The sequence below is a fragment of the Miniopterus natalensis genome, chromosome 1 (assembly GCF_054644295.1).
Source record: "Miniopterus natalensis isolate mMinNat1 chromosome 1, mMinNat1.hap1, whole genome shotgun sequence".
In the NCBI taxonomy this organism is placed as follows: Eukaryota; Metazoa; Chordata; class Mammalia; order Chiroptera; family Miniopteridae; genus Miniopterus; species Miniopterus natalensis.
The window spans coordinates 19507872-19530521 of record NC_142081.1 but is presented as its reverse complement, the minus strand read 5'-3'; the positions used below and the strand labels follow the sequence as shown (position 1 = coordinate 19530521).

General features: G+C 38.9%; 1 protein-coding gene across 2 annotated transcripts in view; it reads left to right on the top strand.

Annotated features, from left to right (window-relative positions):
• The window catches only part of GPATCH2L (G-patch domain containing 2 like), a 50282-nt gene that overhangs the window by 13274 nt on the left and 14358 nt on the right, over positions 1 to 22650 (top strand). The window contains exons 3-8 of one of the 2 annotated variants that reach the window (XM_016208700.2): positions 1930 to 1994; positions 6484 to 6660; positions 8173 to 8252; positions 11470 to 11537; positions 12536 to 12590; positions 14585 to 14670. In XM_016208700.2, the coding sequence (XP_016064186.2) occupies positions 1930 to 1994; positions 6484 to 6660; positions 8173 to 8252; positions 11470 to 11537; positions 12536 to 12590; positions 14585 to 14670 (531 nt within the window). Of the gene's footprint in view, positions 1 to 1929; positions 1995 to 6483; positions 6661 to 8172; positions 8253 to 11469; positions 11538 to 12441; positions 12482 to 12535; positions 12591 to 14584; positions 14671 to 22650 lie in introns of both variants that reach the window. The other variant, XM_016208702.2, reaches the window with a different exon arrangement.

The following is a 22650-nucleotide window of genomic DNA, read 5'->3' as shown; positions in this document are numbered from 1 at the left end:
TGAATGAGTGTGGCTGTATTCCAATAAAAATGTACTTATGGACACTGAAATTTGGATTTCATATCTTTTCCACATGTCACAAATGTTCTTTTGACCCCCCCCCCCCCCCCCCCCCCCCGGCACAGACAGGGATTTAAAGCTAAAAACCATTCTTAGCTCACAGGCCATACAAAAATAGGTAACTGGCTGTTGTTTGCTGACCCCTAAATCTCAGTTAGTGATACTGTTAGCCAATAAAGAATATAACACGATGGGGGAGCAGAATATCTATCCCATGGCCCACCCTCCTTCATATCAAGAGAAGTTAAAAATATAAAATTTGCTTTATTTTGGAGGTTAAGATGAGAATAATAAAGTAGTAATATGAAAGGATGTGTAGTTAATACTCAATGGAGTTAGACCAGTAATATTCTTAAGAATTTGCTAAAAATATAAAAACAAAACCATTCAGCAGGCAGTCAGAAGTAGGAAGAATGCAGTAGTTTGTGAGGATGTCTTCTGGATTTAACTGCAGAGCTCTTTGAAGATTCTAAATCCATCAGAATTCATTGGTATAGTTTTGTAAGACCTTTCTTACAATGACACCTGAGAATGTTCCCACTTGTAAGCACAGAAGAAAAATAAAATGAAAGGACCTTTAAAGAAAGTGGATATGTTTTATTGACTCTTGCTGCAACAAATCTCTTAGGTCTGTTATTCAGAGACAAGCTTAAGTGAGGAGAGCATTGCTACTTAATTTAACCAACTTTTTTTCTTTTTAATATATCTTTTTATTGATTTTAGAGAGAGGAAAGGAGAGGGAGAGAGTGAGAGAGGGAGACTGAAACATCAATGATGAGAGTGTCATTGATCGGCTGCCTCCTGCACGCCCCGACTGGGGATGGAGCCCTCAACCCGGGCATGTGCCCTGTCCGGGAATCAAACGCTGATCGCCTGGATCCTAGGTCGACGCTCAGCCGCTGAGCCACGTCCGGCCAGGCTAACCTACCTTTTTAGGGCTTAGTGTTGGCAAGATATTTGGAAATATTGCTAAATACAAAATATTTTCAGATTTTTGATCCAGAAATGTAAGGTGGGATTTTGCCATGCCTTATGCAGCATGGTGAGAATGTTTCTTCCTTGCTTTGGTTTCTTCCATCTTCTAGAGCAGGTGAAAAAAATGAATTCCCTCGGAAGGAAATATTCCCAGTTAAGGAAACAGCTAATAGAAAGAATAGAGAAATTTTTCTTGAACCACATATATCAAATTTGATGATTACATGAAAGAAATACAGCCTCTCAAAAGAAGCAGAATCAACTGTTAGCAATAACTCAGAAAATGAAACTTATTGGATGGAATTCTATGGGGCAAAAGTTTTATTTCAATGAGTTCAAATGAAGTTTGTTTTTACATTTTTATATCTTTTTGAAAATGAGTTTTTTTGTATATGCTTGATACGAAGGAAGACATTAAATTTAGAAAATACAACTTTTGCCATACTGATTTCCCCTCCCCGTTTATGGAGCTTTGTTTGCTGCTTTGTAAATGGGAGAAGAAACTTGAGAGATGCTGGATATCTTAAATTTGGACAACTTCATTTGAAACTGATAGTTGGTAATACTGAAAAATAAAATTAGTTGGTAAATTTGTAAATTTATGTTGTTTAATATACCAAAACAGGTTGAGGTAATTTCTATGAGCCTTAATAAAGAACTTTCTAATGATAAGTTAACAAAGTGATTTTAGATATTTTTAAAGTACTTTGAAATGTAAATAAAAGTTACAGAATTCTTCTTAGTAAACTTTCCCCTATGACTTAACGATGAAATTTACATTTCTGATTGACTAATGAGATTAGGGAAACTTTTGATTTGTAAACCAGGATATTGGACAGTGCTTTGTATTTAACTGGAGCTGATGTGTTCTCTTGTGTTTTACTCTTTTTTCAGTGAAACCAGCAGTGTGTGTAGCAGCAGTGACACAGGGCTCTTTACCAACGATGAAGGACGGCAAGGTAATCTTGATCCCAGCTTTAGGAAGATTTTAATGATTATAGGAGTGAGTCACTGAGAATATGATAGTTGTCTATAGCAGTGGTTCTCAGACTTTAGGGCATATAAGAATTGTTAAGACTGGGGAATTGTTAAGACTCCAAATTCTTGAACTCCTAGAAATCAAATAGGTCTAGAATTGGCCCTTAGAATCTGCATTTTTCATAAGCACCTGCGGTGATTTTTATGCAGAAAGTTCAGTCTTTGAGAATCATTGATCCAGGGGGATTATGGTGTCAAGGATGGCACTCTGGGAAGTTGCTTTTTATTAAAACCAAAAAATAGCCTCATGTATTACTTTCTTTTTTTGGATGTTAAAGCATTCTTGTTTTCACATAGAGAGAATTTATTTTTATAACCTTATTTATAAATGAGCACAGTGTTCTGGGTGAATATATTATAGAAAACACCTTTCTAATGTTAAAACTCCTAAAGTTTAGCATAGAACACTGAATAAGGCTGATGTATGTTAATTATCAGTTCTTTATTTTTACTACCTAAACAGTAACCTGAAACTGTTTAAAAAAGACTTTGTTCTTGTCCTGAACACTTGCTTAGGACCACAATAATTGGGTACCAATAAGAATTTCATATTGAAATTCCTTTGGACTAGTTTTCTTACTCTAAATAATGGATTTGTAGATCTCTAATGTCCCTTCTAGCTCTGAAATCCAGAGATTTTTCTACAAGGGCTAAGTGATTGAAGGACAGAGAGGCACGGTGGCTACATGTCTTGGTTGATACAAATAGGTTGCCTAGTAACTGAAGGGATCCGGGAGCTGTGAGACTGGAGACCCAAGTCCTGATTTTGGAAAGAGAGACCATGGAGGGGGTGGTGTCTCACCCATGCCTCAGAGTTAATAAGCATGGATGGAGTTGTTAAGCTTCCTGCTATATGGGAGTTGTGAGTACATTTCCGTGTCTTTCTGATTCTGAGGGAGCTAGGGGTTGTTTGAGGTTGTGTGTGTGTATATTCCCTGGTAGGTTCTAGTCAGGATTTTGATTCTTCTATCTTCTACCAGGAAGGTGTGGTTGTCTTTCCGTGAATGAGCTGGTGCATACTGTTCAGAATTACTAATATTTACTCTTTTTCTTTGCTTTTACTGCAATGCTATGAATTGTCATAATGCATCTCTTAAAGATTATGCTGTGAAATTATAAAGAGGAGGAAGAAAGTGAGGACCTATTACAACAGATTAGGTTTTGGGCATTTGAAAAACCTTTCCACTGATAAAAAATCCTTTATCACAGAAGATTGTGGAATATTCTACAGCCCCACCTTTCTTCTTTGCCTCTCTCTCAACTTTACATATTCTGGTGATAATTTAGATGCCTAGAGTTCTCAGAACAAAGCTATGTTATTTCCTGCTTCCATGTCTTTGTTTATGCTGGTCTCCGCCTGAAATCTCATCCTCACTTTTCCTTGAATGGCTGCTTATCCACTAAGACACAGTCCTTTTGCTTCTCTGGGGCATATTTATGGACTACATCTGTGGGTTTTCTTACCTTCATAGGTTGGGCCAGTAAGAGGCATCAGCAGAAGAGTGGAGGGAGAAAGGGAGATGGATGAGATTGGGTGTAATAGTCAAGTTTTTATTAAGATAATACTGTTTAACAATTCCAAAATTTCAGTGGTTTTTCACATTTATTTCTTACTATGGGACTGGAGGTTATCTGAGGTTCAGTTTATCTGGCTCAGCTGGTCTCCAGGCTTCAAGTTAGGTTTGTATCTACTCAGTGTGTCTTATTCTGGGCACTAGGCTAAAGAAGCAATGGCTATATGACTCACGGGCTTCTCATGGTAGAGGACATGAATGCCAAGTGACCAGGTCAGACCATGCACGAATATTTAAAGCTTTTGCTTAAATCACATTTGTTAATGTTCTACCACCTAAAGCAAGTCATATGACCAAACCCGCTGCCTGTGGGATGGGGAAGTGTGCTCTGCCTCAAGGGGAAGGCTCTGTGGAATCCCATGGCAAAAGTCACGGGCACATCATTCTATCATGGGGAGGCAATGATGAGGTGGCAACAATAATGCACTCTACTGCTTGGAGTATGGCTTCCCCGAGTCCCTTTCTGTTGCACTGCTGGTTGACTGGTGCATTCGGTGCAGAAGGCCACCACTCCTGTTGGGCAGCCTTCTCCGATAACCACAGTTATCTCTCTGGGCTCTGGTAACCCTTCTTTCCCCTTGCTCCTTCAGGTCTAGTAATGGTAAAGATCCTCACTGTGCTGGCTCCAGGGTGCTTCACCGTCCCTTGTTGGTTTCTTTCTCTTAATACTGTCTTACACCTTTGTAGGTAGTCACTTTATTAAAGTCTCAGTTACTCCATTTAAATGTGCATGTTTCCTAAAGGAATTCTGGCTGATACTCTCAGTGTAGGCACCATCTTCTAGAACCTGTACTCTTTTCTTTCCCTGTACTTGTTGCTTTCTTACATCTTACCATATTACATTATTGTTTATAGATGTGTGTTTTCTCCATTGAGGTTTTTCAAAGACAGAAACTTTTTTAAAATTATTTGCAACCACAATAGGTGACACATTGCCTGACATATATTGAGCGCTTAATAAGTAATTGGAAGCCCAGTTGAGGGGGAAAATTCTCCTTTTTCCCCTCAAACAGAATTGTACATAGAACCTCAAATTGTAAAACAGCTAAACCTATTTTGGTTAAAGCAAGATCCTAAAGGAGCAGGGTTTCAGGAGCCTGATCCACTCAGACTCTTCCTTATCTCTGGCAGCACTCTCTTGAGGAGCTCCTGCATCAGGCATCCTAGTAAACCCAGGGTGAAGACTGCGAGTCTAGATGATCTCACAGGTTGCTTCCAGTTCAGTGAGTCTCTTTTCATATTATTAAAAATCATGAGTGAATGCTTGAGAACCAAAAAAGTTCATGATAGTTTGCCATTTGTTATCAGAAAACCGACCTAGCTAAGTACACTGTTTTACTAAATGGTCTAAGGAATGCTTATGAATAAGAAAAGAATTACTATATTGAAGTACAGATAACCAAATTATCATTCATTCTAATGCCTGTCTTTAATTTATCTATGTACATGGTTTGATGAGATACTTTTAGAGTAGTGAGTCGCAAATTGTGGTCCCCAGACCAGCTTAGCATCACTAGGGAACTTGTTAGAAATGCAGATTTTTGGTCCTTCCCAGACCTGAATCAGAAACTTTGGGAATAGGGCCCAGTAGTCGGTGTTTTAACACCCCCTGCCCCCACCGTGTTCTCTGATGCACACTAAAGGTTGAAAACTATTGATTAAGAGAAACAGCTGTTGGTGGTATGTTTTTTTAAGAGAACACTTCAAGTAACTTCTTTAGTGGCAATATCTGCTGCTGTTCACCAGTATGCAGCTTTCATTTCCCCTTTTAGTGATCTCCACAGTGATTTAAGAGTTATCATCATCTTGAGTGTTAGTAGCCCATGAATCTGCTATTTCATGTGATTGACATGCCTCGAGCAGCTTCCTTGGGATCCCCAGTATACATTAGAGAATGAATGCATGAATGCATTATGAACTCTTTAGATGTTCTTGTAATAATTTACTTCATCCTTGCTATTTTGAAAGGGGGGGAAGGTTGGCAGGAATAAACTATTGGAAACTGAGATGCTATCATTGTAGACAATAGAAAGAAGTTTGAATCAAGAGCCTGGATATATGGGTCTAGTCTTGACTTTGTCATTATTGAAGAGTATGTAGCCTTGGGCAAATGATATAACTTCTTGACACAAACCTTGGGGGATTATATTATTTGTCTCTGGTTAGTTTTTTCCTGGTAGCTTGGATTGCTAGTGTCAAGATGATTTTCTGTCCCATTAATGAGGTACCAAGGAAAAGACAAGGTATGGATATACATTCTTTATTCACCTATGATGAGAAATGCAACTATAGCAAGAAATCCCTCAGGAACAGCTAGTTTTGAATTGAGAAACGTTTGTGGGCTTTGAATCCCCAAGTTCATTTATACTGCTGAGAATGGTACACAGGAGGCAGTTTATTTTTGTGGTAAAGGCTTTGGAGTTGGTCAGGCTTTGAGTTCAAATCCTGTCTTCATCATATACTACCTTGATCGTGGACCTCTTTGGGCTTTAGTTGCCTCATTTGTAAGTTGGAGTTAGTGTAAGGTTTGGAAGAGAACATATTTATAGATTTTTTAGCATGGGCGCTGGTAGGTGGTAAAGGCTTAGTAAATGGTAGCTTTATTTTTTTACTATGAAAAGCAATCCAGCATAACACAGCGTGACATTTAAATGAAGCAGGTGTGGTGTTCCAGTTGTCATAATATGGATCAAGAAGAAGAATCAAAACGATTTTTTGGACTTGGACTTCATTTTAAAGCATACTCAGACCTATAGAGCTGAGAAGTCCTCCTCCCATGTGGTTTTTGACAGAGATGTTAAAATCCCAGCTTATGAAAATGATCTCTCTACTTCAGGGGATGACGAGCAGAGTGATTGGTTCTATGAAGGAGAATGTGTCCCCGGATTCACTGTCCCTAATCTTCTGCCCAAATGGGCTCCTGACCATTGCTCTGAAGTAGAAAGAATGGATTCTGGACTGGATAAGCTTTCAGATTCCACGTTCCTTTTACCTTCTCGGCCAGCTCAAAGAGGTGAGTTCTGAGGAGACCAAACTATACTTCACGTTTTCATGGTTCTTCTGGGGGAGAATCGTCCCATGGTATGCATACTCCTTTCTTTAAGCACGCATTAACTATCTGATTTTTGGAGCTATTCCAGGGATTTTTCTAGACGATTCAAGGGTGAGTCTCAAAGTTTGAGGTTCTCTTTACCTAAATCAATACTTAGAGACTCTTGGGAGATATATTAGCAGGGCATTCTTTCAGCTTGCCATTGCCATTTGTGCCAGATTTAGGAAGCGTCTCACAGCTGTTTATCCTGCTGTGACTGATGGGCTATTGAGTACTCACTGGAAGCCTGAAGCATTGGATCTTGGAAGAGAACAGATTTCAGTAAGAACATTCACATACAAGTTACAATGGCATTTTTTGAATGGATGATTTAAAAATAGTCTTTAAATTTTAATAATTCTGTTGTGGACTTGAGCACAAATATACATCCCTTCCCTTCAGTGATGATATAGCAAGGTGGGGTGGAAAGACCTAGGACAGGGAGAAGGAAATGTGATAATACTGTCTGGGAGTGTCTGTGTAGCTCTGTGACTGTGACAGTCACTTCATTTTCTTGGGACGTCAGGGTCATTTAAGATATTGTGACATTGAACAAAAGTGTTTCAGAGGTTTCTTTTAGCTCTGTAAATGTATGATTCTAGGATTCCCAGTAATTAATAATCAACTAGTTAGTTATCAAGTATTTGTTGAGCATCTGTGTATGATCAGAATTTCAGTAAGAGCTGTAAACTGTAACATTTCATTATGATGAATTTGGGTTATTGAGGACTTCTCAAATAAGTTGGTTCTTGGTAAAGACTGTTCTCTGGCTGAGGGACATTGTTTGCTACCTTAATAATGTTTATCGAACATTTTAATGACCCTGTGTATAAGTTCTTCATGGACTAGTTAAAATACACACAAATAAGTAAGAACAGGAAGAAGAAACTTAAAGTGGCCTGTAACCCGTACTCTAAGACAATGTCATTGACAACATTTTGGTGTGGTTCTTCCAGTTGTCTCTTCTGTGTGTAGAACACATACAACAGTTAGGAAAATGGGATTATATTACACATGCTATTTTTACCATTATTTCATGAATTAGAATGGCTCTGAGTAATAACTAGCATTTAACTTATAATTAGAAATTGCTGATAATATCTTATATTTGTCTAGTTTTTTCAGTTTATTAGTACCTTCCATGTGCTATTTCATTTGGTTTCAAAACACCTGTATAAGATAGGACTAAGCAAGTGGTTATCCCTTTTTTATAGAGGAGGATGCCTAGGTGAGAGGTAAATGAGATGCCTGAGATCATAGTGCTGGTGTCAAAGACATGGGAATAGTAAGTCCTTGACAAATATCCTACTGATACTAGTTTAAGGATCAGTTTAGTAGATCCTGGGCTGGAAGACCTCTGGTGTACTAGAAGCATGCCATTGCTAATGAATCTTTTGCATCTCAGTAGAGAACTGCCTTTTTGTTTTGTTTTAGGGTACCATGCTCGCTTGAATCGTCTGCCTGGAGCTGCAGCTCGATGCCTCAGAAAGGGGAGAAGGAGGCTTGTTGGGAAGGTGATAGCTCTTATTGTTTACCAGGCTCAGTGGGAGGATAATATTCTCTATGGGATTTGTGTACCCTCTTGATAATCAGAGGTGCTGCAGAACACCCTGGAGTGAATTAAGCCAACTGGAATAGTTTGCAAGTTCATAAGAATGAACATTATATGGGATATGAATGGATACACACATAAAGGATGAAGTTTAATTCATATGGAAGTTCTTACAAAGTGTACACTGTCATGACAGTATCTGTTGTCTAAATCTACAGGCCTGATTGCTGTCTCTTCTATTCTTTTGATTAATATTATGTTATTATTATATAAGTTAAAATACTCTTGGCTTCTTTATGATTCCTCATGAATTCATGGATGCTTCTTTTGTCCTATATTTGGTCTTTTATTTTAGAATTCATTAAAAAGAAAAAACTGGTACCTGGCTGGTGTTGCGCAGTGGTTGAGCATCGACCCATGAACCAAGAGATCACCAGTTCAATTTCCGGCCAGGGCACGTGCCCAGGTTGCAGGCTTGATCTCTGGTAGGGGGTGTGCAGGAGGCAACTGATGGATGTTTCTCTCTTATTGATGTTTCTATCTCTCTCTCCCTTTCCCTTCCTCTCTCTAAAAATCAATAAAAATATATTTTAAAAAAGAAAAAACTGAAGAAAAACTTGTTACCAAATTTCAAAACCCCTCACTAGCCGTGAGGGAGGAATATCTACCACTTACTCAGTTCTGCCTTTTCCAGGGACTGTGCTGGGCACTCAGTTCATTTAATTCTCCTACAATCTTGAAAAAAGGTGATACTCCTCTTTAGCAGGTGGGAAAAACTTGGGTTTAAAAAAGTTCAGTAATGTTTGATGTTATCCAGATACAAGTGGCAGAGTAGAGAATTGAACCCAGGTCTACTTCTTCTTTCTTTCAAATTTAAAAAAATACTTATTTTTCACTTTACCTTTGAGATTGAATATAGGTTAAGATTGGGGCTCATACCCAGTCAGAGAAGGTGGTGGTCAGCAAAGAGTGAAGAAAGGAGAGGCATTTTAGAGCATCGATTAATTGGTTTACTCAATAAGCATTTATAATGCCTACTGTGTGGCAGGCTCTGTGCCAAGCCAGATGTGTAATAGTCAGAACCAAAGTATGGATGCCCTCAGAGAGCTACTGCTTTATAATTAGGGAACTGGTTTTTGAAGTTTTAACCATACAGAAAGAAATAAGGCTGTTTATTTCCAGATGAACTTAGATTCTTTTTATCTTTAAATTCAACTTCAAATGTTTAATTAGAAAGACAGTTGATTATTGGAAGAATGATACCTTATTCTTATTGTCACTCATTTTCCTGACAATAAAAGGCTGCTTTTGCTATTCTGGGTGCTTATTTTTGACAGCTAGCAGGTTAGGACTGAGTGCATGGGGTGGAGGGCAGCAGGAGGCTGGGAGTGGGAAACAGAGATGGTTTGATTTTTTTCTCTTTATTGGTTAAGCTTGACAGACAGTGTTCTCCCTATTATCTACCTTACTTTGTTTCAGCTCCTATAAAATAAGAGCCTTTCACTTCCATGGAAGTAAATCAGTTCATCTTGAAGGCTCCCTTTAGCTTGCCTGGAAGAAAACTGGGGCCTATTGGACATCTCTAAGGATTGCAAATGAATAGAATAATATTTACTTGTTTAATTCATCTTCATCACCTTAAAGGGATATTTGTCATTTCTAGCAGAGGTCACTGTTCTGCCCCCTTTTCCCCCCTCCCCCATCCCTCTTCTTTTTTTCTAAATTGTAATCATAAATAATGAGTTTCATTCACAGCTCCCTGCCAGCGAGCTGCTAATTACGCAAAGTACTGCTTGTAATTTACACAGTAATAAACTGTAAATTTAAACATTACGGCACTTTAAGTTAATAATTTTTTTGCTGTAACAAATAGCTCATTTTTCATCCATCTTTTCCCTTGGCACTGCTACCACGGCTGTGTCTGTGACCAGAAGGCATAGGTGTAGGGATGACGAATATGAACAATACAGTATGTGAAACCTTTCCATCTAGCTCCACTCCTGCCCAGAATCTGACCTCAAATTAATTTTTCTCTAGCCAGTTCTGCTAAAATGTGTATCCTAATATTTAAGCTAATTATACACATAGATGAATACAGATAATAATATTTGCCCAGAAACAAATGTGTTTTAGTAACAAGCTTGACATTCTTGACATTCATGCCCTGTGACTTATGCTCTCTCATCTTAGCACTTGCTCGTATGTGCATAACTCTTATTCATATATTGTTGGTATGCTTCCCTGGGCACTGTGATAGATATTCATTGTAAATATGCTCATGTTAAATGAAGGGTGAGTGCCTTCTGCCATTTTCCAATTTTTTGGAGATGATTAGTTTCTGAATTACTTGTGGTGTTATGGTAAGATTTCATATTGCAATCTTGAGAACCCCAAATTTAAGAACCAATTTATACAAACTTCTATTATTACTTTAAGAGATGACATTTGACAGACAAAATACAGGTGACAGTTTTTGTATGTTGCAAAATTCCTTTGCGGTGTATACATCTACTCAGTAGGTATTTAGGTGTTACCAGTGAGGACTCTGTAAATGCCCCATTATGAAGGCTGTTGGACTATAATTGTATGACTCTAGGGAGCTTGATGTGCTGCTGGCCTGTTAAAAATTAGCTGCTGTTGGATTTTTTAAAAAAGTGTTTTTATTTCTATATACTTTAATAATTTCAGGAGGTATTACTTTAATAAGATTATATATATAGTAAACAATGTTTATAATGACTTTTTTTGAAACACTAGAGAAAAGTAAGTCTAGGGTAACATGAGATACTTAAAAATTTTTTTAAATTGATTTTAGAGAGAGGGGAAGGGAGAGACACATCAATGGGAGAGAGAAACATGCCTCCTACATGTGCCCTGACTGGGGGGTCAAACCCACAACCTAGGTATGTGCCCTGACCGGGAATCGAACCACAACCCTTTGGTGCCTGGGATGATGTTCCAACCAACTGAACCACACCAGCCAGGGCAACATGAAATACTTCTAAGTTAGATTCCCATAAAAAGAAATATAGTTGCTGTTAGATATTAAGATTGACATTTGACATGTGCCTTTGAAGTCGCAGGCGTAGTTATGGGAAAGTGTGAACTTGATGACAGGTTGTGCTTTATATATTTGTTTCTGTGGTTAGGTGACACTCTTGTCTTTATTGTCTTTTCAGGAGACCAGCATAAGCACTTTGGGTACTGAGAGGATAGGCCACATCATTAGTGACTCTCGGCAGAAAGAGTAAGTGCTTTATATTTGCTGTCTAATCTAGTCTGTTCCTTGGAGAAGGAGGCAGAGGAAAGTTTTATACAGGAATCTAGAAATCCAACTTTCGAGCTGAAAGAGGCGATCGTAAAGATTTGTACTTTATAGCAGTCAACATTGCTAATACTCTAAATCTATGGGTGACTATTTTTTCCTTTCTAGACTAGTTCTTATTTCTTTGCTTTTTATATCTATAGGTGCTGCATTTTGAAAGTAGCCTCCAGTAAAGATGTTACATTTTAAACTCATTTTTCTGTCTCTCAAAATTTTTTTTGTTCAAAATGGGTGATTGCCTCTACATTCGCTTAGATTCCCTTCCTTTTTTTTAGAGCTCTATATAGAGAAATATCTTTTTGTCCTAACTCCTGTGATGAGTACAGCTAAAAAGCCCATGTGTAGCTCTGGGAAACATTCCTCCCCTTCTTGTACAGCCTGGTCCCCTAACATGATTGGTTCTTTGATGTCTCCTGAACACGTCGTGGTCAGTACCCAGTTATGCTCCTATACCTATCCAACCTGGGTGAATTTTTAATTTACAACATAGGCAAGATTGAGTGTAGTTTATGCCTTTGTTGAATTGGGGATCCTGTTGTCACTGCACAGCAGAGAGAGCACTGATGTCACAGCATAATCTGGGGCTTATTTGTAGAGTGTCTAGTCTTTTACATTCCATTACAAGGCTTTTTCCTTCGAAGAGTTATTTTCTGCAAGAAAGTTCAGCCAAATTAGCATCTCTTTTCTTCTCCAAGTCCATCTTTTCCCATTTCTTTCTTGTCTTCACTTCATTATGCCAACATCCTTCTGTCTTCTCCTCCTCTCTATAATTTTCTTATCAATTCTTTTATTGTTTCCTTTACTGTTATTCTCTCTTTTTCTTTAGTGTCTGGTTACCATCAGCTGGGAAAAGGGAACGAAATCAGGTAAGGTCTTTCCTTCATCATCTTTATTTTATCACTTGATTTCCTTTTCTTTAGAAAGAATAAAGTGTTGGCTTCTGATTTTCCTCACATTTCTGCTTGTGCACATGAGGTAAGGTTCCTGTTCCCTATGCTGTTCTCATTTTCCTGGAGGACTCTTCCCCAAAATAGATATTCACTGATAAGAACTGTAGCTAATTCCCCTTGTTGGGTTCAGTGATCTTTAGTTTATTACCTGTAACACATATTCATTAGGAACCCTGTTCTTATATTAGTTTTGAACTTGGCAGTAAGAAATCATAATGAACCTCATCTGCTTATGGTTTAGTTCAGCAGCAGAATCTTGTGCTGAGAAGTATACCATTGAAGCCTACGTGTATGAGACAGAAGGAGGTAGAGCTGCTTTGGGTGAAGTGGGGTCAAGGGCTTAGAGCCTTGCCCTCTTAGTCTTGTCCCTAGCTACCCCATGAGGGAGCCCTTGGCACACCTAGTCCTTTGTAGGGGTCATCATTTAAAAATTACTGACAGTGGCTATTGTTCCTTTATATTGGAAGCTTTTGATTTTGGAGGGGAGAGAGGTTGCTTTATCTTGGTGATTAGTTATAAAATAGATGTAATCATTATATCAAACTCATTTCATAGAAATAGAGTAAGGACAAGGCTGAGTAATAATTTGATATAAAAATATTAAGTAACTAGTGCAGGTGGTGAGCAGATAAGGGGAAAGTCATTAAGGTAGCATATGAGAAACTGCCGCTTGGGGAACTCCAAGCTAGAGTACTCGTCGGGTTTGCATCAGAGGACCTAAAGGTAGAGGGGACCTTTGGGGATCACCTTGTCCAGATGTGTTATTTACAGATGAGGTTTAAGCTATTTGTCCAAAGTCATAGAGCTCATAGAACTGCGACTGGAACCTCTGACATAGACAACAATTCCGTAGTTTGTATTCTTCTAAGTTCTTTTGAAATGACCACTTGGAGTTCTTTTAGTCTTAAAATATATTTAGTTCTGAAATTTTAGGGGAGGTTTATTTATTGTTGAAAAAGTCTAAAGAAAGTTAGCAAACATAAAATGAGGTACTTTTATGTATACTATCCCATTTGATCCTCGCAACCACTTTTTGAGGTCCGTGTAATTACTTTATATATTACTGAGATGTTTTATAGATGAGAAACTGAAATTATTTTATAAACTGAAAGCAATGTTTCATTCAGTTCTCATAATCTGTAAAATAGGTAAGACAGAGATACATCCATTTCACAGGTGAGGATAGTAAAGCTCAAAGAGATTATGTGGTTTGTAATATATGGCAACTCAGTGGTAGACTGGAACTAAACATAGTTATCCTACTTCTTAATGTAGTTCTGTTTTCACTGTTCTATGCTGCTGGTATGTGCTAACCAGTTATTCCCTGGAAACATTTCCAGGATAAGGAAGTGAAAAGGTAATTTCATGCTAGTCTTCTTAGGTCCAAGGGGCGATAATCAGTAGGCATAAGTTCTGGTTATGTCAGTTGCAAAGTACAGTTGACCCTTGAACAACATGGGTTTCAACTGTGCAGGTCCACTTACACACAGATTTTTAAAAAAATAAATACTGAAATGTATTTTCTCTCATTTATGATTTTCTTAGTAACATTTCCTTTTTCCTAGCTTTCTTGTAGGAATACAGTATATAATACATGTAACATACACAATATGTGTCAATTGACTGTTTATATTATCAGCAAGGCTTCCGGTCAACAGTAGGCTATTAGTAGTTAAGTTTTTGGGAAGTCAAAAGTTGTACATGGATATGCGATTGTGTTGCGGGTTGGTGCCCCTAAACCCCGTGTTTATTTAAGGGTCCACAGTACTGTCATCTGCCATTTAAGTAATTACTGTTTATCAGAAGTTTTTGAAAAAGAATAGTCTTCTTGCTGAGGTGTGGTAAATGAGGTATGTTAGGGTACAGTACTGGATGTGTGCAACCTTCCTGAGTGGTGTCTGCGGGACAGCAAAGGAGTTGAACGGTCAAAGGGAAAAAGTAATCAAATAGCAGGTTACCCATTATGATCAGGTCTGTTTCACATAAGCCTTACTAAAATATTCTTATTTATTTTTGCAGTTTAATCCCCTTTCTCCCCTTTACTCTCTGGATGTTCTTGCTGATGCTTCTCACCGAAGGTGTTCGCCAGCACACTGCTCTGCCAGGTAATTGTCTTCTAGTGGCTTTTTCTCCCATATGGTATCATTTTCCTTTTTATAACACTTTTTAAATTATAAAGTATGTTTGTGTGTAGTATCCAATTTGATCTTTCCAACAACCTTTTGAGGTCAATGGATGTTTTACAGATGTAGAAACTGAGGCAGAGTAGTGCTGTATCTTTCATGTGGTCATGTGACTAGTATGTGATTTAAGTTTCAACTTTGACCTAAGTCTTCTAGCTCATATTTCATATTTCTTCTGCCACAAGCCCTGTCTTCCGAGAACATTATTAATGGTCCTTGCCATGGCCTGCAAAATACTGCGTAATCTGATTTCTGCCTGTATGTCCAAATCCCTTTCATAAACTTCTTTCTCCTCACTGGGGGAGGGATCCAGCTGCACCAGGGAGCTCCATTTTTGTTCTTCAAAAATAGCAGCCCTTTCCTGCCTCTGAAGCTTCACACGTGCTCTCTGTGCCTGGACTACCGTCTTAGAGTATTCCCAGGATTGGCTCCTTCTCTTTTCAACTTGGGCTTTCTCCTCAGGGAGTTCCTCTCAGACCATCCTATTTAAAGGGACCATCTCTACCACTTTCCACTTATTGTCTCTTTTTTTTAGAGCTTTAACACAGTCATAATGACTTTGTTTACTGGGCTCCTCCTCCCTCCCAACCCCCTCACTAGAATATAAGCTTCAAAGTGTGGGGGCCTTGCCTTGTTCACTGGTACATCCCCAGCATCTAATGCAGTGTCTGGCACTTACTAGGCATTTAGTATACATTTGTCAGAATGAATCCTGAGCCCACATAGGAGAATGAGTTTAGCGCCTCTCAATATAAATTCTCTTAAGTTAGGTGACATGCAAAGTAAATACGTTTTTATTGTAGCATCTCCTAGCAGGACTATTGTGCATGAAAGAGCAGTTAATAGGCTGAACCAAAGGACTTTTGTTATTCTAGTAGCACAATTTCTTTCCAAGGTTCTGATTTTTTTTCTTACTAATATGTTCTTAAATGGATATGTTCATAGGATTTGGGGCACAGAGTGCACAAAGATATTCTTTCGTGGATACAATTAGAATTTCCACTGTGGGCTATAACAATAAACTCTGTACCATAAATGCTGCCAGACCTAGGAGAAATAGTATATAAGTGGGAAAGTCTTTTGAAAAGAGAGACCATCACAAATGGTGTTACTAGGAAAGTGGGAAATTGTGGGATGATGATAAACTACTGTAAGGCCTTCTCTTCAGTAGATTGCAATTTATTCATCATTCATTCACTCATTCAACATTTGCTGGCTCCCTACTATGTGGAAGGGTCTTTGTTTAGGTACTACCTTAAGGAGCTCCCATTCTCATGGGGAAGTCAGGCGTGGAAATCGCCAGTTAACAATACGGAGTGATAAGTGCATAAAGGTTTGCACCAGAATGACATGAAGCACAGAGGAGGGTCTTCTAGCTTAGAGACCCAGGGAGGTTTTCTTAGAGGAGGTGGTGTTCAAGCTGTCTTGGAAGACACAGGATTTCAGTCCACAGGAAAGCAGTCCTCAGACTTTTTGTCTTAATACCAAATAAAGTAAAGGCCATATATATTCTTTGGGAAGACTGTAAGTGGCACGGTATCATGTCAGATGCTGAAAGTGAATTATTAGCCTTCCCTCCTTTACCTCTCTACCTAGAGTTGTGCTTTGCTCCGTATCCATGCTTTTGTCTGGTTTCCTTTTGCCTTTAAAGCCTGGAGTGGGTGTCAACTTCTTGTTTCATTGTATATCTTATTATTCACATCATTATTTTCATTTTCTTGCTGGCAGTGCTTATGGCTGGACTTGGAAACATAAGGAAGTGTGGACTATGCTTCTGGTACACTCAGCTCTAGGGAAATATTGCTTATTGCTTTAGACCATTGCTAAAAGCAAAGCTAGAGAATGGACAATTATAGCTCATAGCTTGTCCTTCTACACATCATTTCTAGGGTGGGTACAAAGTGGGTTGCACATATGCGATTCTTTGGGAAAGGGGAAGAAAAATTTTTAAATTTACATTTATTTTCTTCTTATTAAATTTTTTGTTTTAAATTGTTCATATATTAGTCTAGCAGCACATATTTTTTTGTGTTGCGTGTATTACATATATATGGAGTGTTCGTTCAAATTTTTTACTCATGAGGGTGCACACTCAATAAAGTTTGGTGACTACTAATCTGTGGGGATGGTCAGCACAAGTGACCTCTATGCAGTGTTTAGAAAATGTGGATGATGAAACACTGAGCCCCCAGGGCTCCCTCTCATTCCTTTGAAATAGTGGGATCCCTGCCCGGCACAGGGTCAGTAGAGAAGAAGCAGTCTAGTTTCAGTGTGGCTGATGGATGAGGTTGGAATCAGAACTGGAAGGTGGATTATGAAGAGTGGACAATTTAACAAAGCCTGGCACCTAGGACGGGGAATGTTAAAGATTGGTGGTGGCAGGGAAGAGGCAGGTGAATGACTGTATCAAAAACTGTTTCGAATGGAAATTTTATCTTTTTCTCGTTCCATTTTATCTGTAGTAGGAGAAATTTCTTTCAAAGCATCTGGGCAGCACTGGGAATTTCACACCCATCATTAGAACGATTTGTGTGTGTGTGGTGACTATGTTATCATTAGTGGTATAATTTTATTTTGCGAAGAGAGAAGTGTTTCCTGTTTTATCACAGCTTTCCCCGAGGAGGGCTGGTGTATTAATTTGCTGTATTGCCTCCTGGCTGTTCCCAGGCTGTTTTTCCTCTTCATCATGGAATTTTTAATGGCCCTGGTGCCTCTTGGGAAGCATGTGAGGAAGAGTTCCTCGGGGAGCGCTTTTCTTTTTTCACATGCCTATAATTACTCTCCTTTAAGAGCACAAAGAGTTTGATAATCATGCCTGAACTGTGAAGGTTTCCTCCTGTCTGTTGGTTATTGAGCTGAGGCTGCTTCCTGCCTGGATGTGGCCAGTCCCACAGTCCCCCACACTCAACTGCATGAGAGTGAGGACCCCTTAACCACCTCGTCACTGCTACAGCATTATACAGCTCTGGTTATCACTGTGAGGCCTGGGTGCTGCTGGGGCCATGAGTGACCTTAAGGCACTTTCTTGTTTAGTATTTCATTGGTATAAACAAAGAAATAATAGGATCGTGAGTTTAAGAGGTCGTTTTATTGATGCTTCATTTTAATATAGCCCAGATGGCACGTGCAATGGATGGGAGAGGGAGTCTTTGTGGTGATTGTGCCACCTAATAGATTTGTGGGTTAAGAGGTTTTCAAAAATACCACTCTAGAAGTACTTAAGTTGGTGGTTTTCAACCCTGGCTGCACTTTGGAATCACCTGAGGAGCTTTAAAAAATATATCCATGCAGTGTCCCACTTCCCATGATTATGATTAATTGGTCTGGGATGAGGCCCAGGCACTGGCATTATTTTAAAGCCCCAGGTAACTCTAATATGCAGCCAGGGTTAAGAACTACTGCCCTAAATGCATATGGTTTTATGATTGGTGCTTTGTAATTTGCTTAACAGGAAAACTCATTTCATAATTGGCGTGAGCTCTGTACTTTGATACTGTGAGCATGATTTTTTGTGGGAGGTAGAACACTGGACTTCTCTTAGCTTTGGAGAACTGTGTAGGTGAGAATAGAGTGTTAGTTAGGGTTTACCTCAGTGTCCTGCATGTAGTGATTAACAAATGGGAGGAGTTGCTGGGTGGGTGTATGGATGGTTGGATAGTTGGCAGGGTGCATGGATGAAATTCTTAAACCAGCTGTTTTGGTTTGGTGGTTTTGGTTGCTAGTATTGGGATGCTGCTATTAAAATAGTATACTTGGTGTTAAGAGTTGCTGCTGCATAAACAGCAGATGGTGTGATTGGTGTTCTGGTAGAGGCTGTAGAATTGCTGTCAAGAATGGTAATAAGGAGCTAGTGCTGTAGGCAGCTTTTCCCCAAATGAGAGATTTATTGATTATCCAGGATAGCTTTTCTTACCATTATTGCCTTAGGAAACCATAACTAGAACTTATCAATTGCTACATCTCTCTGTATGATGCACAGGTCACCAGTTGTAGTTTTTGAATGTCTCATGGCAGCTTTGAGTTTTCTCCAACTTCCCTGACCTTTCTTCTTTTTGGGTAGCGATTTGGTAATGTATTACCATTTCCATTTATTTTTTCTTGTGACGTTCTTAATCTCATATTAGTGGATGCTAGACCCAGGTAAGAATCTTGGTTTTACCTGGGCAAATGACTTAACCTCCCCGTACCTCAATTTCCTTATCTTTAAAATAGAAATATCAGTATTTATTGGGCTAGTGGTGGTCAGAATATTTGTATTTGTATTCAAATACAAAATATTTTTATTTGAATATTTCACATACTGATGGTTAATATTATTAGCTTTGTTATATAGTTACTACCCTACCTGTCCTTAGGATAATGTAGTTTTACAAACTTTGAGTTGGCTTCCATAGCTGTTTGCTAATGAGATGTAGTACAGATTCTTGAGGTGCTTAAATGGCCTCAAATGGGCTATAAGAGGAGGCAGTTGGACAGTGGGTAAAAAAGGGAGACTGTCCTGCTTGTTAGAGATTTGAAATATGATAGGCTGTGCTCATTGGAATTCATTTTATCTGTTCACAAACGTAGAGATCTGCATATCAGAGTTGTGTGCCCAGCTGGCTGTGCCACTTGACAAGGAGTTTCAAAGAGCAAGAAGAAGACTCAATTCGAGCTGTTAATTTTGACCTTTGGAGCCTTAGTAAACAGCCTGAGGTTTTACCTCAGGGCTTGGGGGAAAGAACCTTTTGTTAGTTCTCAGTCTGCTGGGGATGCTGTGATGCCCAGCAGCTCATGCTCACCTCTTTAGTGCCTTAGTTTCGGCCATATGTGAGAAAGTGGTTCTGCTGTAATACTGTCCTGAAGGCTGCCAGTTCTACCGGAACTTTCCATTATATAGTACACAGTTCTTGAATCTTTTGTCCTCTGTTGGAGGGTCTCGTTTATAGCAGCTCTCAGCCAGCTGGCATCTTACTGCTTAAGTGGAGTGATGAAAGCATTTTCTCTCTCTGTTTTGCCATTGTAATGTACCCAACTTTCCAACTGATGTGAAGCTGTTCTGCTCCTGTGGGTGGCATGAAACAGCTTCTGGATGTGTCATCCCTGGCCCAGCCAAGGGAAGTAGATTACAGAGTTTTCAGGTGTTCGTGAGCAGTTTGTCACATACCGCTCACTGAGGGTTCATTTTGAGTGAAAACACTAGTGGAATTGCCAGGATCTCTTCCTTTTGGATAAACCTCCACGGTGTCTGTAATTATGAAGTGGTTTTCTCTCCCTAGCTACTTCTAGTGTCAGAGGCCTGGATCCTTTTCTATACGCAAGTCTGTGAAAATAGTTCCCCTACTGGGTGTTTAATAAATGCCAGTTAACCCTGAAGATAAAACACATGTAAGGAAGGGGGTATCTCTTCTTCCCTAGTTTAATTCTGTTTGCCCTCATTTTACCTTGGCACTGTGCTTGTTCCTTAATTATATCGCAGTGTCTGTTTCTGTTAGTTCTTTATGCATCGGCCTCCCTCACTATGTTGTGAGCTCCCTGTGGAAGGACCTTGGGCTCAGTCATCTTGTGTATACCCTCTCCATACCCAGCATAGTGCTTTACATAGAGTAGGCCTTCATACATTTTTGTTAAAAATAATTGAGGTGAATAGATTAGTAATTAAAGAGAATAATTGGAATATATGATATATATGAACTTTGGTCCTTAGAAATATCAGTAATTTTTTCTTGATGTTACTGATTTGTAGGTGCTTAAGGAAGAGTAAATACATACCTTGTCACAATAAATTTTATTTTATGCAAAAATAATGAACTTTCCATTGGGTTTTAAAAATCAGTGATTTTTGAAGGTGAACTATTCCTTAAATTAGCTCGCCGTTGGCAGACAAAGACTGTTATCTCTCCTTAGGAGTGATTCTAAACATCTTTGTTCTAAATCTAAAGCAGCCACTTCAGTTATTTTTTGCCAGCATTGGCTCTATTAAACATGCATGTTTTTCTCAAAGTAATTTTTTCCCCCTAAAAGTACATTCCTGCCCCAGGGACATAGTGATCTGCCCAGTTTCCTAAGTAACACTGCAGTTTTAACAATTCACCTGATCTTTTGGTTACCTGCAGTAAAAAATAAAATAGAAATGCTGTGTTTATGCATAGATATACAGAATACTCTTTCATTTAATTGTTCATCCTCAGCATTCACCTTCACACTTACTTTTCCTGAAGAATTTTTAAAGACTGTATCTGTTGCTTTTAATGTGCATTTCCCCCATAAATTCTTTTTGGCAAATGCTGCTGAATGTGACGCATTGAGGGGAAGTACTGACCTGGCTCCCGTGCTGTGACAGGTAGTGCCAAGGAAGACTGAGCCCCCATCAGATGAAACAGAACAAGCCTAGCCTGTCTTTTCTGTAGGTTAATTGCTTATATACTGGGGAACGATATTTTCATCTAAATTGATATTCATTTTAATCATTCTGTTAATCTTCAAGTTAAATATTTAGATCTCTTTTATTGACTAGCTTACTTAGCTTCTGGAATTTGGTATATTTTTTAACTCAGTTTTCACAGTAGGTAGAAGCTCATCATTATTACTTGAGGAGAAATTTCAAAATAATCATGTTACTGATCCCTCTCCCACCCCATTATGGCGGGGGATGTGTATTTTGTAAAGGCCCCTACATCTTTCTGATAAACGTTTGCCACTTTAATTGAGAAGAAAGTTTTAATAACTTTGTAGAGATTTTAGCTTAACTTAAACTTAGCTTTTTTTGCCCCCTACATAATTGAAAGGTCCCCTCCTCCCACATATAGTACATAGCTACAACACAAAAACAACTGTACACTGCTCTTGAAAGAGTTTTTAAAAAATCTAGTTAAGTCTTCTACCTTTTCTATCTATAGTGAGGGGCTCTGTTTGTTGAGAAGCGGAAGCTCAGACTCTCTTTTCCTGTCCTTGGTGATACCTCACTTGTTCAGTGTCCTTTTCAGTTTATGCCTTGTGAGCAGACAATGATATTGTCAGAGTAAAATAACACAAATTAAAGAAATAACACATTAAAAAGAAAAGAAGCCAAGGTGGTTAAGTACTTCATGTGTGCAATTGACTGATGTGCAGTTATTTTGAGATAAATGAGGAATTGGAACTACCTCTTGAATAGGAAGCTGAGGGTCCAGTAGTTGGCTGCCCCATGCTCAGGTTCCGGCCCCACACAGATTATTCATTACTCCTGAACAGGGCTATCCTCTGTTCTGAATGTGCTCTGCAGCATGGTGGGTTCCAGTCCTGTCTTCTTAAACTCCTCTTGCTCCAAGCACCCGGCTTCCTCCTTGCTTTTCCCAGGCTGGTCTGGGTTCTCTTCCTTATTTGTCCGCTAAGGTTTTTCCCAAGCAGACAGAGCCCTCAAAGGGAGAATAGATTTTCCCAAGCTGTAAACTCCACCATTACTAGTGTTCACTTAAAACCAAATGCAAGGACAGTGTCTTACTGTCCTTCTATAACACTTTGTTTCCTTTCCTCCCTCCCCAGATCTTAACTAGGAAGGGACAGAGAGAGACAGACAGACAGACAGACAGACAGCCCCAAGGTGTGATTTTATTCTATTTCTTATGAAATAGCCCTCCAACCTGGAAATGATCTTAAGAGAAATGTTTTAAGAAGGAATAGACGTTAAATTGAGCTTTAGGAATGAACAAGACTTTTCTTTATCCCTGCCTCAGTTTCTCTGTGACTCAGATTCTGTAACTAGAAAAGCTGTGCAGCTGGAATTGGGACTGGGCTACAGGTCCATTAGGGAAAAAACTGGCTCACCACTGTATCCCAGTGCTTACTAACAACCTGATGAGCAATGGAAGAAGTAGAAAACCTGCTGAGTAGGAAGGAAATAGTCCACACAAAATACATACTTTTACAACAAAATAAGGTTAT